General features: G+C 38.9%; 1 protein-coding gene across 2 annotated transcripts in view; it reads left to right on the forward strand.

The window, feature by feature from the left end:
• Nucleotides 1–5,823: 5,823 nt before the first annotated feature.
• Nucleotides 5,824–15,178, forward strand: part of smyd1a (SET and MYND domain containing 1a) — a 35,345-nt gene continuing 25,990 nt past the window's right edge. Inside the window, exons 1-2 of one of the 2 annotated variants that reach the window (XM_079873238.1) lie at nucleotides 5,824–6,037; nucleotides 11,068–11,244. In XM_079873238.1, coding sequence (XP_079729364.1) covers nucleotides 5,901–6,037; nucleotides 11,068–11,244 — 314 coding nt within the window. In that variant the 5' untranslated portion in view covers nucleotides 5,824–5,900. Of the gene's footprint in view, nucleotides 6,038–10,055; nucleotides 10,255–10,357; nucleotides 11,245–15,178 lie in introns of those variants that run through there. The other variant, XM_079873239.1, reaches the window with a different exon arrangement.

Here is a 15,178-nt window from a genome sequence, read left to right on the forward strand (position 1 = left end):
CTCACTGTCAGAGAGAAGTGGACTTTAGTCAGTATTGAAACGGTTTGGAATATTTCAAGTGCCTTGATCTTAATGCGTAAACTGCAGATTAATTTCCTCTCAGATTATAGCCTGAAGTTCTGGACCCAAAGAAAACTCTGTTTTTGATTGTTTTGCCGAGTGTTTCTTCAGTATGTGCTCAAACTCATAAAAACATTATTCCTTACTGATGTTTTATTCCATTCATATAATGGTGAATGTAATAATTACACTAAAGGCTTTCATGTGCAAATGGGTTTTTACTCAGGATTCCTCACTTTATATCTTGAATTGCTATATTTTTTCAAATACTGATATTATTTTATATATGTTATTTGTAGTTTTTAAGAATGTTTTTTCAATAATCAAAATTGTGATTTTTGCGTATGTGTTGTGTGTATTCAGTAAAATAATTATGACTAATATAATATTGTGAATGTGTGTCTCTGGCGTCTCCTGATTAAAAGCCTGTTGGTTCCTGCAGTGTTTCTCTGTCATGTTTGTGTTGATCGTGTCCAGCGTCTCTTTCACACTCACTCCTGCTGTAAACAGTTTTGATAAAACATACACAGTTGTTTGGAGCGATGGCACTTTTTCCGAAAATCAATCAAGTCTGGAAGCTCTGGGTTTCACACACACCTGATGTAAACACTGCCGTTTTCCCAAATCCTCCATATGAGAACATCTTTGACTGAAGAGCTTTGATTTTTCAGACACTGAACTCTCCCGGTCTTTTCCAGCACAGTTTTGTCCCCAATAAAGTCATTTGTACAGTTAGTGTACTTGTTTCTCAAGATCTGTAGAAAAATCTAGAGAAAATAATGTAAAATTAAATAAATTGTACATATAACAGTACATTACTGTGGTAAGTAGAAAAAAAAATATAGAAGTAAATTTTATTTTTATAATATTAATTTTTCAGTGTATAAATTGGGTGTTTATCAAAGATAGATGTCTTTTAAATCTTAGGCTGGTGTCACGAAGATGATCATTTGATTGACATTCATTTTGTGGCAAATGGTTTTCCAAAGTTAGCCACACAGCTTTTCCACAGGCCACAATTTCAACATTGATACCATTCGGAAAAACTGCCATATAGATATTTTTAATATAATAATAATAATAAACTTTATTTTATATAGCGCCTTTAAAAGTAGCATCTCAAAGCACTTTACATAAAAATATGAAATTAAAAGATACACATACCAGTGCAGGCAGTAAAAAACTAACCATACAATAAAAATAAAAAGCCAATATAATAACAAACAAAGTAATCACATGAATCACATAAAAGCTACCCTAAAAAAGTAAGTTTTAAGGGACGATTTAAAAACACTAAGGGATTCTGCATTCCTAATCTCAGAGGGCAGGGAATTCCACAATTTAGGAGCCAGAAAAGTTTTTAGCCGTGTTGTTTGGACAGTCAGAAGACCAGCTTCAGAAGAGCGTAGAGCACGTGTAGGAGTGTAAGGGGTTCAAAGCTCATACAAATATTGAGGGGCCAAAGTATTCAAGGCCTTATAAATGAGCATGAGAATTTTAAAATCAATACGAAAACTAACAGGAAGCCAGTACAATTTTTCCAGGACAGGTGTGATGTGCTCCCTTGCATTGGTCCCAGTCAGAATCCTAGCAGCTAATGTAATTTACTTAGGGTAGCTTTAGAAACTCCAGCCAGCAAAGCATTACAATGATCAATACGTGAAAAAACAAAAGTGTTGATTAACTTTCAGCCACAGAGAAAGTCAACATGGGATGTAATTTGGCAATGTTTCTGAGATGAAAAAATGATGCTTTGACTGTGTTACGAACATGATGGTCAAATGTTAAACTGGCGTCAAATATCACCCCCAGATTTTTTTGTTTAGTTTGGAATTGCAAAGCAGAGCCATCCACACTTAAGGTTATGGACTCTGCTCTACGCAACTGATGAGGTGAACCAATAAGCATCACTTCAGTCTTGTCACTGTTTAGACAGAGACAATTTTCAGACATCCATTTTTTAATCTCAGTAAAACATTGAGAAAGAAGAGACACAGGCATATTGACATCAGGTTTTGAATGTATATAGATCTGAGTGTCATCGGCATAAAAGTGAAAGTTAAGACTGAGGGCCCTGTTTTAACGATCTGAAACGCAAGTATCAAGCGCGAAACGCAAGTGACTTTGTGGGCGGATCTCGGGCGCTGTTGCTGTTATACCGGCGGGATAAATGACTCTTGCACCCGACGCAAATCTAAAATGTGTTGGTCTGAAGTCGCTTCATTACTCATAGGTGTGGTTTGGGCGTAACGTGAAATAAACCAATCAGAGCGTCATCTCACATTGCCTTTAAGAGCAGGCGCGCTTGTTCCATGGCGGATTGCTATTATAACGGCGGATTTGCCAGGAGCGGTTCACAGCCGAGGAGACCAACGTTCTCGTCAGGGCCGTAACACACAGAGAAGTGACATTGGGGATGGAGAAACACACCCAGATTAGCTTCGGTTAAACAGGCGTATGATAATTTGGGTAAATGTGTAAGCTAGATTTTTTCACATCTTCATGGATACAACAATGATTTCCCTCGTGTGTTAATATTTTTCCTTGTAATTATGTAGCCTATATTTGCAAAAATGAAAACTGCTGTTTCTGTGTAGATGAGAGAAGCAAAGTGTGTGTGCATTGTGCACACGCTACATTGATTATGGCCAAGCATGCGCCCTTAAAATAGCATCTGAATAACATGCGCAACGCGCCACTGACTTTAGACGAGGTTTCTCCTGGTCAGTGGCGGAATTGTTTTCTGAAACTGCAAAATAGCACCAGGGAACGTTTACGCTGGAACACGCCTCCTCTTTTTCCTGAACCGCCCCCGGGAGCGCAAGTTCATTCCCTAATTTACTGGCGTGCGTCTGTGGAGGGAAAAGTCCGCTGTGCGTCGGGAGCAGAATAGGAATGAAACATGCGTCGTGTACAAAGTCAATTGCGCTGGGTGCAAGATAGAGCCCCAAGTGTTCTTAAAAGTTGGCCAAATGTAAAAATGTAAATACTAAAAAGTAAAGGGCCCAAAACTGATCCCTGGGGAACACCAGAGTGCACCACACCGACCTCAGACTTGCAATCATCCATCACAACAAACTGCTTGCGATCAGAGAGGTAGGACTTAAACCACTTTAATGCAGAATCAGAAACTTCAAAGATAGTCTCTAAGCGGGTGATTAAAATGGAGGGATCTATAGTGTCAAAAGTGGCACTAAGATCAAGAAGAATCAGTATAGATAGACGGCCAGAATCAGAAGCCATTAACAAGTCATTAGTGACTTTAACTAGCGCTGTTTCAGTGCTGTGGAGTTCACGGAATCCAGACTGAAGTGGCTCAAAAAGATCATTAGAGGAAAGATGAGAAAGCAGTTGAGAAGCCACTGTTTGTTCCAAAATTTTGGCAAGGAATGGAAGATTAGAGATGGGATGAAAATTATTCAGATTATCAAAGTCCATGGTGTTAGTTTGGCTAGTTTTGTTAGTACAGGGGTGACAGCAGCAATTTTAAGTGCGGCCGGCACAACACCGGTGCACAGAGAGTTATTGATAATTCTCAAAACAACAGGAGAGAGGGATCAAAACATGATTTAAAAAGACAAGATGGTATCGGATCAACTCTGGAAGTTGAGGCTTTCAGTTTTGAAACCATATTACATAGAGACTGGGAGTCATGAATTGCAAAGTTAGAGAAAGAGATACCAGAAAATGCAGAAATATTTAAGGAGGAGGCAGCAAGAGTATGAGTGGTAAAAATGTGGTTACGTATATTATCAATTTTGGTGCTAAAAAACTCAAAGGTGAGTTGAAGCAGGAACATTAGAGAGGCTGTGATTTTTAAGCAGCTTGTTGATCGAGTGAAACAGTTGTTTAGGGTTTCTCTGATTGCTGACAATTATCTGAGAAAAATAACCAGATCTAGCTGACACAATACCATCTCATAATTTGGCAGCAGGTTTGTTAGGCTGCTGTAACTTTAAGACCTGACGCACGGATCCATCATACTTTTACACATGCGTTTTCTTTCTCAACTGTTTACGTTAAAACATAACTGACTGTGTTTACGTGAATACTCGCCACGACCGGCATTCTGATTTTGTGTGTGTTTGACTGTTTAAAGGAATACTCCCAGTTTTTGGGACTTTAGCTTATTCAGCGTATCCCCCAGAGTTAGATGAGTCCACACATACCCTTCTAATCTCCGTGCGTGCCGTAACTCTGCCTGATGCACCCACCGCTAGCCTATAGCACAAAGACTGGAGGTAAACGGCTCCAGCTAGCATACTGCTCCCAATAAGTGACAAAATATCGCCAACATTTTCCTATTTACATGTTGTGATTTGTATAGTCACAGCGTGTACAAATAACAAGGTCACATGAGACACAGCCATCTTCTAACCATATAAAAAAAGCCCATGATAAATAACTCAACCAATGGGTTGTTACGTCTGACCCAGGATCTGGGTTACACAAAAACTACCCAAACATTGGGTTGTTACGTCTGACCCAGGATCTGGGTAACACAAAAACTACCCAAACATTGGGTTGTTACGTCTGACCCAGGATCTGGGTAACACAAAAACTACCCAAACATTGGGTTGTTACGTCTGACCCAGGATCTGGGTAACACAAAAACTACACAAACACTGGGTTGTTACGTCTGACCCAGGATCTGGGCAACACAAAGAAGACACAAACACTGGGATGTTACGTCTGACCCAGGATCTGGGTTACACAAAAACTACCTAAACACTGGGTTGTTACGTCTGACCCAGGATCTGGGCAACACAAAAACTACCCAAACATTGGGTTGTTACGTCTGACCCAGGATCTGGGTTACACAAAAACTACCTAAACACTGGGTTGTTACGTCTGACCCAGGATCTGGGTAACACAAAAACTACACAAACACTGGGTTGTTACGTCTGACCCAGGATCTGGGTAACACAAAAACTACCTAAACACTGGGTTGTTACGTCTGACCCAGGATCTGGGTAACACAAAAACTACCCAAACACTGGGTTGTTACATCTGACCCAGGATCTGGGCAACACAAAGAAGACACAAACACTGGGTTGTTACGTCTGACCCAGGATCTGGGCAACACAAAGAAGACACAAACACTGGGTTGTTACGTCTGACCCAGGATCTGGGTAACACAAAAACTACACAAACACTGGGATGTTACGTCTGACCCAGGATCTGGGCAACACAAAGAAGACACAAACACTGGGTTGTTACGTCTGACCCAGGATCTGGGTAACACAAAAACTACACAAACACTGGGTTGTTACGTCTGACCCAGGATCTGGGCAACACAAAGAAGACACAAACACTGGGTTGTTACGTCTGACCCAGGATCTGGGTAACACAAAAACTACACAAACACTGGGTTGTTACGTCTGACCCAGGATCTGGGTAACACAAAAACTACCCAAACACTGGGTTGTTACGTCTGACCCAGGATCTGGGTAACACAAAAACTACACAAACACTGGATTGTTACGTCAGACACAGGATCTGGGTAACACAAAAACTACACAAACACTGGGTTGTTACGTCTGACCCAGGATCTGGGTAACACAAAAACTACCCAAACACTGAAAAAATAACCCAAAAAATTGACCCAAAAGAACATGAAATGGAAATGACCCTTATTGAAAGATCATATGGATGCAGATAAAGATGATTTATTCGTCTGCTGATGTCAGCTCATGTTTGGTGTGATGAGCACACGCAGCTGACGGACAGAAATACTCCAACAGTAACTGTAACTCTCCTCTATTTTTAGCCGAGCCGGAGTGGCTGGAAGGGAAGAGAAGCGCTGGGAACACAAGCAGTGTGTGTGTGTGTGTGTGGTCATGACTGTGGAGAACATGGATCCCGTGGAAGTGTTTGCGGCCGGAGAGAAAGGCCGTGGGCTCCGGGTCACGAAGCATCTTTCAGCGGGAGAGGTGGTGTTCGCTGAGGCAAGCTTCGCCGCCGTCGTGTTCGACAGGTGAGATTAACAGGTGGGGTTTAACCGGGCTCGACAGGTGAGATCGGGATTTAACCGGGAACGGTTTACTTCGGAAGACTGTTGAGGATTCTGACCTGCTGACCTCGGAGATTCTGTAATAACTCGTGGCATATTCATCTTTATGATTTTATCTCTGCACTCAGGGTGTAGATGTTTGTCGGCTGATGGTTTAAACCAGTGATTATTCAGTCGAGATGTTTCTCCTTATCGCCGTGGCTTTCCATTAAATATTGCTTTGGGAATGCAAACCCTTGGAGTCTGTTAGTTGCACATTCTGTGTTTTTCCCCTGGAGAAACATTGACTTGTCGTTTTCATGGGAGAGATCCCACTCTCATGTGACACCATCACAGTTTCGCCTCCTTAAAAAGTCTAGAGTTTGAACAAAACACTAAACTTGGCTAAGTTTTTTTTTTTCTGGACTTATTAATTATATGTTTGTTTATTTATTAATTAATTGAAAACTATTTAAAAGTTTAACCATTTGAATGAAAAGTTGAACCCTATGAATTTAATTTTTCTGTCTTCATTTTTCTGGTTCCATTTTAATGGTTTAATTACATTGTAATAATCAAAAAAACATGTCTAATCAATTGAATTCATAAAGGTTTAACAACTGAACTTTTTTTTTTTTCTTTTTTTTTTTTACAATGATACAAATTATGTGACATTCTGCATTATATTGAAAATGCTATTTTTATGACTGAATTTCCTCCTTAATTTTTCTGGACTTTTAATAGGTGAATTAAATTTTAATAATCAAAAAGCGTTTAGTTAATTCAAATCGTAAAACGCATTCAATTTGACAAAAAAGTAATAAAAAATGTAATGAAAATGAAATTTTTAGGGCCCTATGAAAAACTTTAAAGGGGACGTTTCATGAAAATCAGACTTTTCCCGTGTGTAAGTGCTATAATCGGGTCCCGGTGCTTCTACCAACCCAGAACGTGAAAAGTGAAACCCAGTAACTGTGTTCTGGTGAGCCTTTCTCTGCAAGCATGTCAAAAAATAAGCCGATCAGATTTTGCTCTCCTTCCGACGTATGAAGAGGATCTTATTATAATATTACCGGCCCTTAATCTGCACGTTTACACACACGACAAGCGACAACAGAGACCAGTTCTAACACAATGGCAGAAGATCCAGCAAAGCATGAATCTGTTCTGTGGTTGAGCACAGACAAGTCAAGTCAAGTCACCTTTATTTATATAGTGCTATTGTTGAATATGAAATGTCCCCAACTAAGCAAGCCACAAGCCAAGGCGACAGTGGCAAGGAACCAAAACTCCATCAGTGACAGAATGGAGAATAAAACCTGGGAGAACCCTGACTCAGTCGGTCAGTTCTCCTCTGGCCAACGAGCGAACAGTGTGTGATTATGATCCAGGCAGCGTTACAGGTCAGAGGTCAGATTGGACGTTTTTTGTCCAATAATTAGAATCTCTGTTTCTTCAGGATTAAGTAGTAGGAAATTACTAGTTATCCAGTTTTTTATATCAGCTGTGCATTCTGTTAATTTTGTGAATTGGTAAGTTTCGTCTGGGCGTGAAGAAATATAGAGCTGAGTATCGTCAGCATAACAGTGAAAGCTAATGCCATGCTTCCTAATGATATCTCCCAAGGGTAGCATGTACAGAGTGTGTGTGTGTGTGTGTGTGTGTGTGTGTGTGTGTGTGTGTGTGTGTGTGTGTGTGTGTGTGTGTGTGTGTGTGTGTGTGTGTGTGTGTGTGTGTGTGTGTGTGTGTGTGAGGGTAGCATGTACAGAGTGAACAGCAGCGGTCCTAGTACTGAGCCTTGTGGTACGCCATACTGAACTTGTGATCGATGAGACATCTCTTCATTTACTGCTACAAACTGATAACGGTCAGATAAGTATGATTTAAACCATGCTAGTGCAATTCCACTAATGCCAGCATAATTTTCAAGTCTATTTAAAAGAATGTTGTGGTCGATGGTGTCAAATGCAGCACTAAGATCGAGTAACACTAATAGCGAGATACAACCACGATCGGATGATAAGAGCAAATCATTTGTGACTCTAACGAGAGCAGTCTCAGTACTATGGTACGGTCTAAATCTGGACTGGAAATCCTCGCAGATATCATTTCTTTCAAGAAAGGAACACAGTTGTGAGGATACTGCCTTTTCTAATATCTTTGACAGAAAAGGTAGATTCGAGATCGGCCTGTAATTGACTAATTCTGTAGGATCAAGTTGCGTTTTTTTAACAAGCGGTTTAATCATAGCCAGCTTAAAGGTTTTTGGTACGTATCCTAGAGACAAAGATGAATTAATGATATTAAGAAGAGGATCTATGACCTCTGGAAGCATCTCTTTCAGTAGCTTAGTCGGTATAGGGTCTAACATACATGTTGTAGATTTAGATGATTTAACGAGTTTAGTAAATTCTTCCTCTCCTATAGCAACGAATGAATCAAATTTTTCCTCAGGGAGACTACAATGCACTGCCTGATGCGATACTGTAGTAGACGGTTGCATAGTTATAATTTTCTCCCTGATATTATCAATCTTATAAGTGAAGAAGTTCATAAAGTCATTACCTTTGTGCTGCTTGGAAACTTCGGTGCTTGAAGATTTATTTTTCGTTAGTTTAGCCACCGTTTCAGATAAATACCTAGGATTATGTTTATTTTCTTCTAATAGGGTTGTAAAATAAGCAGATCTAGCAGCTTTTAAAGCCTCTCTGTAAGCAATCGAGCTCTCTTTCCATGAAATGCGAAATACCTCTAGTTTTGTTTTCTTCCAGTTGCGCTCCATCTCTCTGGCTGCTCTCTTAAGGGCCCGAGTGTGCTCGTTATACCACGGCGTTGGACTATTTTCTTTAATCTTCTTTAAGCGCAACGGAGCAACTGTGTCTAAAGTGCTGGAAAAGAGAGAGTTAAAAGTTTCTGTTGCATTATCGAGTTCTTCTAAGCTTATCCGGGATGCTGAGATGGTGAAACTGATCAGGAAGATTATTAATAAAGCAATCTTTAGTAGCAGAAGTGATAGATCTCACATATTTGAAACACGGAGTCGGCTTTGCAGCCTTGGCTAAATGAAGTTTACACGAGACTAGGTAATGATCTGAGATGTCATCGCTCTGCTGCAGAATTTCAACAGCATCAACATCTATTCCGTGTGATAATATTAGATCTAGAGCAGGGTTCACCAATCTCGGTCCTGGAGGGCCGCTGTCCTGCAGAGTTTAGCTCCAACCAGCTCCAACACACCTGTTTGAAAGTTTCTAGTATGCCTAGTGAGACCTTGATTAGCTGGTTCAGGTGTGTTTAATTGGGGTTGGAGCTAAACTCTGCAGGACAGCGGCCCTCCAGGACCGAGATTGGTGAACCCTGATCTAGAGTATGATTACGACAATGAGTAGGTCCTGACACGTGTTGTCTAACTCCAATAGAGTTTACAATGTCTTTAAATGCCAATCCCAATGCATCTTTTTCATTATCGATGTGTATATTAAAATCACCAACAATTAGTACTTTATCTGCAGCCAGTACTAACTCTGTATACAGAAGCCAGCACAAATCTCAAACGTGATTTGTCATTTACACTATATATTTTTACATTAAGCACCAACAATTCAAAAGAATTATATTTAAAACTTGACTTCTTAGTAATTCTGAAGATATTACTATAAATTACAGCAACTCCTCCCCCTTTGCGTGTCAGACAAGGCTCATGTTTATAACAGTAATCTTGCGGGGTGAACTCATTTAAAGTAATGTAATCGTTTGGTTTTAGCCAGGTTTCTGTCAAACACAGCACATCTAGGTTATTATCTGAAATCATTTCATTAACAATGAGTGCTTTTGGAGTAAGGGAACAAATATTCAGCAACCCAAGCTTTAGCATTTGCTCATCTGTATTATAGCTGTTTTTTATTTGTTGAACATCAATTAAATTTTTAACCTTAGATGGGTTTGGGAGTTTTTTGTATGTCCTAATTCGGGGAACAGACAGTCTCTATATGATGATATCTAGGTGAAAGAGGCTCTATGTGATGGGATTTATCTGACCTTGGTGACGCGAGGCCGCTAGCAGACGGTCGGTTTAGCCAGTCTGTCTGCTTCCTGACCTGAGCCCCAGATTGTCATGTTTGAGCTCTAAGACTATGAGCCATATTACTAGAGAGAAGAGCAGCACCATCCCAGGAGGGATGAATACCATCTCTTTTCAACAGGTCAGGTTTGCCCCAAAAACTTTTCCAATTGTCTATGAATTCTATATTATTTTGCGAGCACTGAACACTATTGACCAGAACATGTCACCGCTGTCTTATAAAGACCTCAGGAACTGTGGACACTTGTGGAGAAGTTCAACATGATGATGAGATGATCAGTGTAACTCCACAACAACTACAGAAATGTCTCCACTAACATTCAGAAGGTCTTCCTGAGTCTCTCCGTAAGGCTGCACTCGCTACTGGTTATACTGGGATTCTGGATGAGTGAGATTGGCCTGTTCTGTTATTGCCGGAGTTTCTGAAGCTCGAGTAAAGACTCCGCCCTCTTCTGAACGGAGGCGGAGCAACAGCTCATTTGCATTTAAAGGGACACACACAAAAACGGTGCGTTATTGCTCACACACAAAAAGGGGCAAATTTGACAAGTAATAATAAATGATCTGGTATTTTGAGTTGAAGTTTCACAGACACATTCTGGGGACACCAGAGATTTATATTACATCTTATGAAAAGGGGCATAATATGTCATCTCAATTGAATGTCTAATCAATTGAATTCATAAAACTTTAACATTTATAAACATTTAATACAAATTACATGACATTCCACGTTATACAGTAAATTCCATTTTATAACTGGATTCTAGGGCTCTAATAAACACCCAGTTAGCATGAGCGCGTCACATTGCGTCACTGTAATGAAGAGTCTTAACGGCGTTATGAGAGCTGTGTTTGGGATGGAGAAGCTGCAGTGTAACGCAGGTGTGTGTGTGTGTGTGTGTGTGTGTGTGTGTGTGTGTGTGTGTGTCAGTCTCTCTCTGCAGGTGTGTCACAGCTGTTTCCGCCGGCAGCCGAACCCTCACCGTTGCGCTCAGTGTAAGTTTGCGCACTATTGCGATCGCACGTGTCAGCGCGCCGCGTGGGACGAACACAAGCACGAATGCTCTGCCATCAGAAAGTTGGGAAAAGCTCCCAATGAGAATGTGCGGTGAGTCCAGTCATGTGACCTTCTTGACCTTGAGAATGTTCCAATGAAAAACGAAGGATTTTTAAATGTAACATGTTTACATACTGTGATGACGCTGAAACAATGTAGCGCTTTAGTGTTTGTATTAAGGCCACGATATGCACAACGTTCTTCGTTTAGGGTTTGAAAACATTTGCTGTCAGCGAACATCCTGATGACATCCACATTTAGATAGGGTTAGATAGATTAGGGTTAGATAGGCCTGTGTGTTGCGCATTCCTCTCAATACGAATAGGACATCCATAATATAGATAAATATATAAATTCTTAAAGTCCCACTGTAATCAATAATTTTATCCCTTTAAACTCATATTTGATCACCAAAATTACATATTGAAAGTTTTTTCCTTGAAAAAAATTATTCATGCTTTAAAATATCTTGAATGTAACTCGACACCTTTGCCTTATTTGGTATGTGCAGTTCTTTGAATATGCAAATGAGCCCCGCCTCCACTCACTCACTCACTCAGCTCAGAGATCCACTGGTTGACGATCACACGTTGATCTGATTGGTTACAAGGTAGTTTGTGACGTCAGAAACACCAGCGATTTCAAAGCGTGTTTTTGAGACTGTCTTTGGTTCACTGCAGTTTTAAGGAGGAAATACTCAGCAATGCTGTCGACTTATGAATTTGTGATCGTCAACCAGTGGATCTCTGAGCTGAGTGAGTGAGTGAGTGGAGGCGGGGCTCATTTTATATTCATAGAACCGCATATACGAAATGAGGCAAGGGTGTCGAGTTACATTTTAAGGCAGAAACGTTTAAATATGTCATTTTGGTGATCAAAGATTAGTTTTACAATTATTGAATAGAGGGGGACTTTAATATTTTAAATTAAAATTTTTATTTTATATTTTTTGCTTTCATGTTAACGTTTTTAGTAATTTCGCTATGTGGGCTTTGTGGTTTTATTCAGGTTTTTTTTTTATGTTGTTATTTAGGTTTATTTATTTTCAGGTTTAGTTTTTATTTATTTCCAGTTAATAATTTAGTGCTTCAATTTAAACTCATTTCAGTTTATATTTTCTGATTTTCATTTACTTTAAGTTTTTCAACTAATATTTATGTTTTTTGTTATTTTAGCTTCATTTCAATGAACAGAAATGTTTAGTTTTAGTTAAAAAACAGTTCAAACTCCAGAAACAAACTGGCCTGATTTTGTTCGTAATGACATCATTGCACCAATTCGTTTCTTCAATTTCTCTTGAAGTATATCGGGGCCTTTAGAGTCAGGAATAGTTAAAGGGATAGTTCACCCAAAAATGAAAATTAGCCCATGATTTACTCTCCCTCAAGTCATCCTAGGTGTATATGCTTCTTTCAGACGAACACAATCAGAGTTATATTAAAAACTGTCCTGACTCTTCCAAGCTTTATAATATATTTAACACGTTATAAAGTAAAATAACCAGCTTCCGGCCAAATGAACATACAGATTCGAGAAGTCTAAAGCGCAACTTATGTGAGTAATGCGACGTATCGCTGATATTTACGCGATGCCATGACACACTGCGCTACTTCTGACTTCATGAGTTGCGTAAGTTGTGCTTTACATTTAAGTCAAATCCGTATGTTCGTTTGGCCGGAAGCTGGTTATTTTACTTTATAACGTTTTAAATATGGATATTTTTTTACACAAACGCATCACTTCACTTCAGAAGGGCTTTATTAACTCCCGGAGCCTGTGGAGCACTTTATGATGGATAGATGCACTTTATGATGGATAGATGCACTTTATGATGGATAGATGCACTTTATGATGGATAGATGCACTTTTATGATGGACAGATGCACTTTTATGATGGATAGATGCACTTTTATGATGGATAGATGCTCTTTTATGATGGATAGATGCACTTTATGATGGACAGATGCACTTTTATGATGGATAGATGCACTTTTATAATGGATAGATGCACTTTATGATGGATAGATGCACTTTTATGATGGATAGATGCACTTTATGATGGACAGATGCACTTTTATGATGGATAGATGCACTTTATGAAGGATAGATGCACTTTTATGATGGATAAATGCACTTTTAAAATGGATAGATGCACTTTATGATGGATAGATGCACTTTTATGATGGATAGATGCACTTTATGATGGACAGATGCACTTTTATGATGGATAGATGCACTTTATGAAGGATAGATGCACTTTTATGATGGATAGATGCACTTTTATAATGGATAGATGCACTTTATGATGGATAGATGCACTTTTATGATGGATAGATGCACTTTATGATGGACAGATGCACTTTTATGATGGATAGATGCACTTTATGATGGACAGATGCACTTTTATGATGGATAGATGCACTTTTATGATGGATAGATGCACTTTATGATGGACAGATGCACTTTATGATGGACAGATGCACTTTTATAATGGATAGATGCACTTTATGATGGATAGATGCACTTTTATGATGGATAGATGCACTTTATGATGGGTAGATGCACTTTTATGATGGATAGATGCACTTTATGATGGACAGATGCACTTTATGATGGATAGATGCACTTTATGATGGATAGATGCACTTTATGATGGACAGATGCACTTTATGATGGATAGATGCACTTTATGATGGACAGATGCACTTTTATGATGATAGATGCACTTTATGATGGATAGATGCACTTTTATGATGGATAGATGCACTTTATGATGGACAGATGCACTTTATGATGGATAGATGCACTTTTATGATGGATAGATGCACTTTATGATGGATAGATGCACTTTTATAATGGATAGATGCACTTTATGATGGATAGATGCACTTTTATGATGATAGATGCACTTTTATGATGATAGATGCACTTTTATGATGGATAGATGCACTTTTATGATGGACAGATGCACTTTTATGATGGATAGATACACTTTTATGATGGACAGATGCACTTTATGATGGACAGATGCACTTTTATGATGATAGATGCACTTTTATGATGGACAGATGCACTTTTATGATGGACAGATGCTCTTTTATGATGGACAGATGCACTTTTATGATGGATAGATGCACTTTATGATGCACTTTATGATGGATAGATGCACTTTTATGATGGATAGATGCACTTTATGATGGATAGATGCACTTTTATGATGGATAGATGCACTTTTATGATGGACAGATGCACTTTTATGATGGATAGATACACTTTATGATGCACTTTATGATGGATAGATGCACTTTTATGATGGATAGATGCACTTTTTGATAGATAGATGCACTTTTATGATGGATAGATGCACTTTTATGATGGATAGATGCACTTTTATGATGGATAGATGCACTTTATGATGGATAGATGCACTTTTATGATGGATAGATACACTTTATGATGGACAGATGCACTTTTATGATGGACAGATGCACTTTATGATGGACAGATGCACTTTATGATGGATAGATGTACTTGTATGATGGATAGATGCACTTTTATGATGGATAGATGCACTTTTATGATGGATAGATGCACTTTTATGATGGATAGATACACTTTATGATGGATAGATGCACTTTTATGATGGATAGATACACTTTATGATGGATAGATACACTTTATGATGGATAGATGCACTTTTATGATGGATAGATACACTTTATGATGGATAGATGCACTTTTATGATGGATAGATACACTTTATGATGGATAGATGTACTTTTATGATGGATAGATGCACTTTTATGATGGATAGATACACTTTATGATGGATAGATGCACTTTTATGATGATAGATGCACTTTTATGATGGATAGATGCACTTTTATGATGGATAGATGCACTTTATGATGGATAGATGCACTTTTATGATGGATAGATGCACTTTTATGATGGATAGATACACTTTATGATGGATAGATGCACT

The sequence above is a fragment of the Squalius cephalus genome, assembly GCF_949319135.1.
Source record: "Squalius cephalus genome assembly, chromosome: 5".
Classification (NCBI taxonomy): domain Eukaryota; kingdom Metazoa; phylum Chordata; class Actinopteri; order Cypriniformes; family Leuciscidae; genus Squalius; species Squalius cephalus.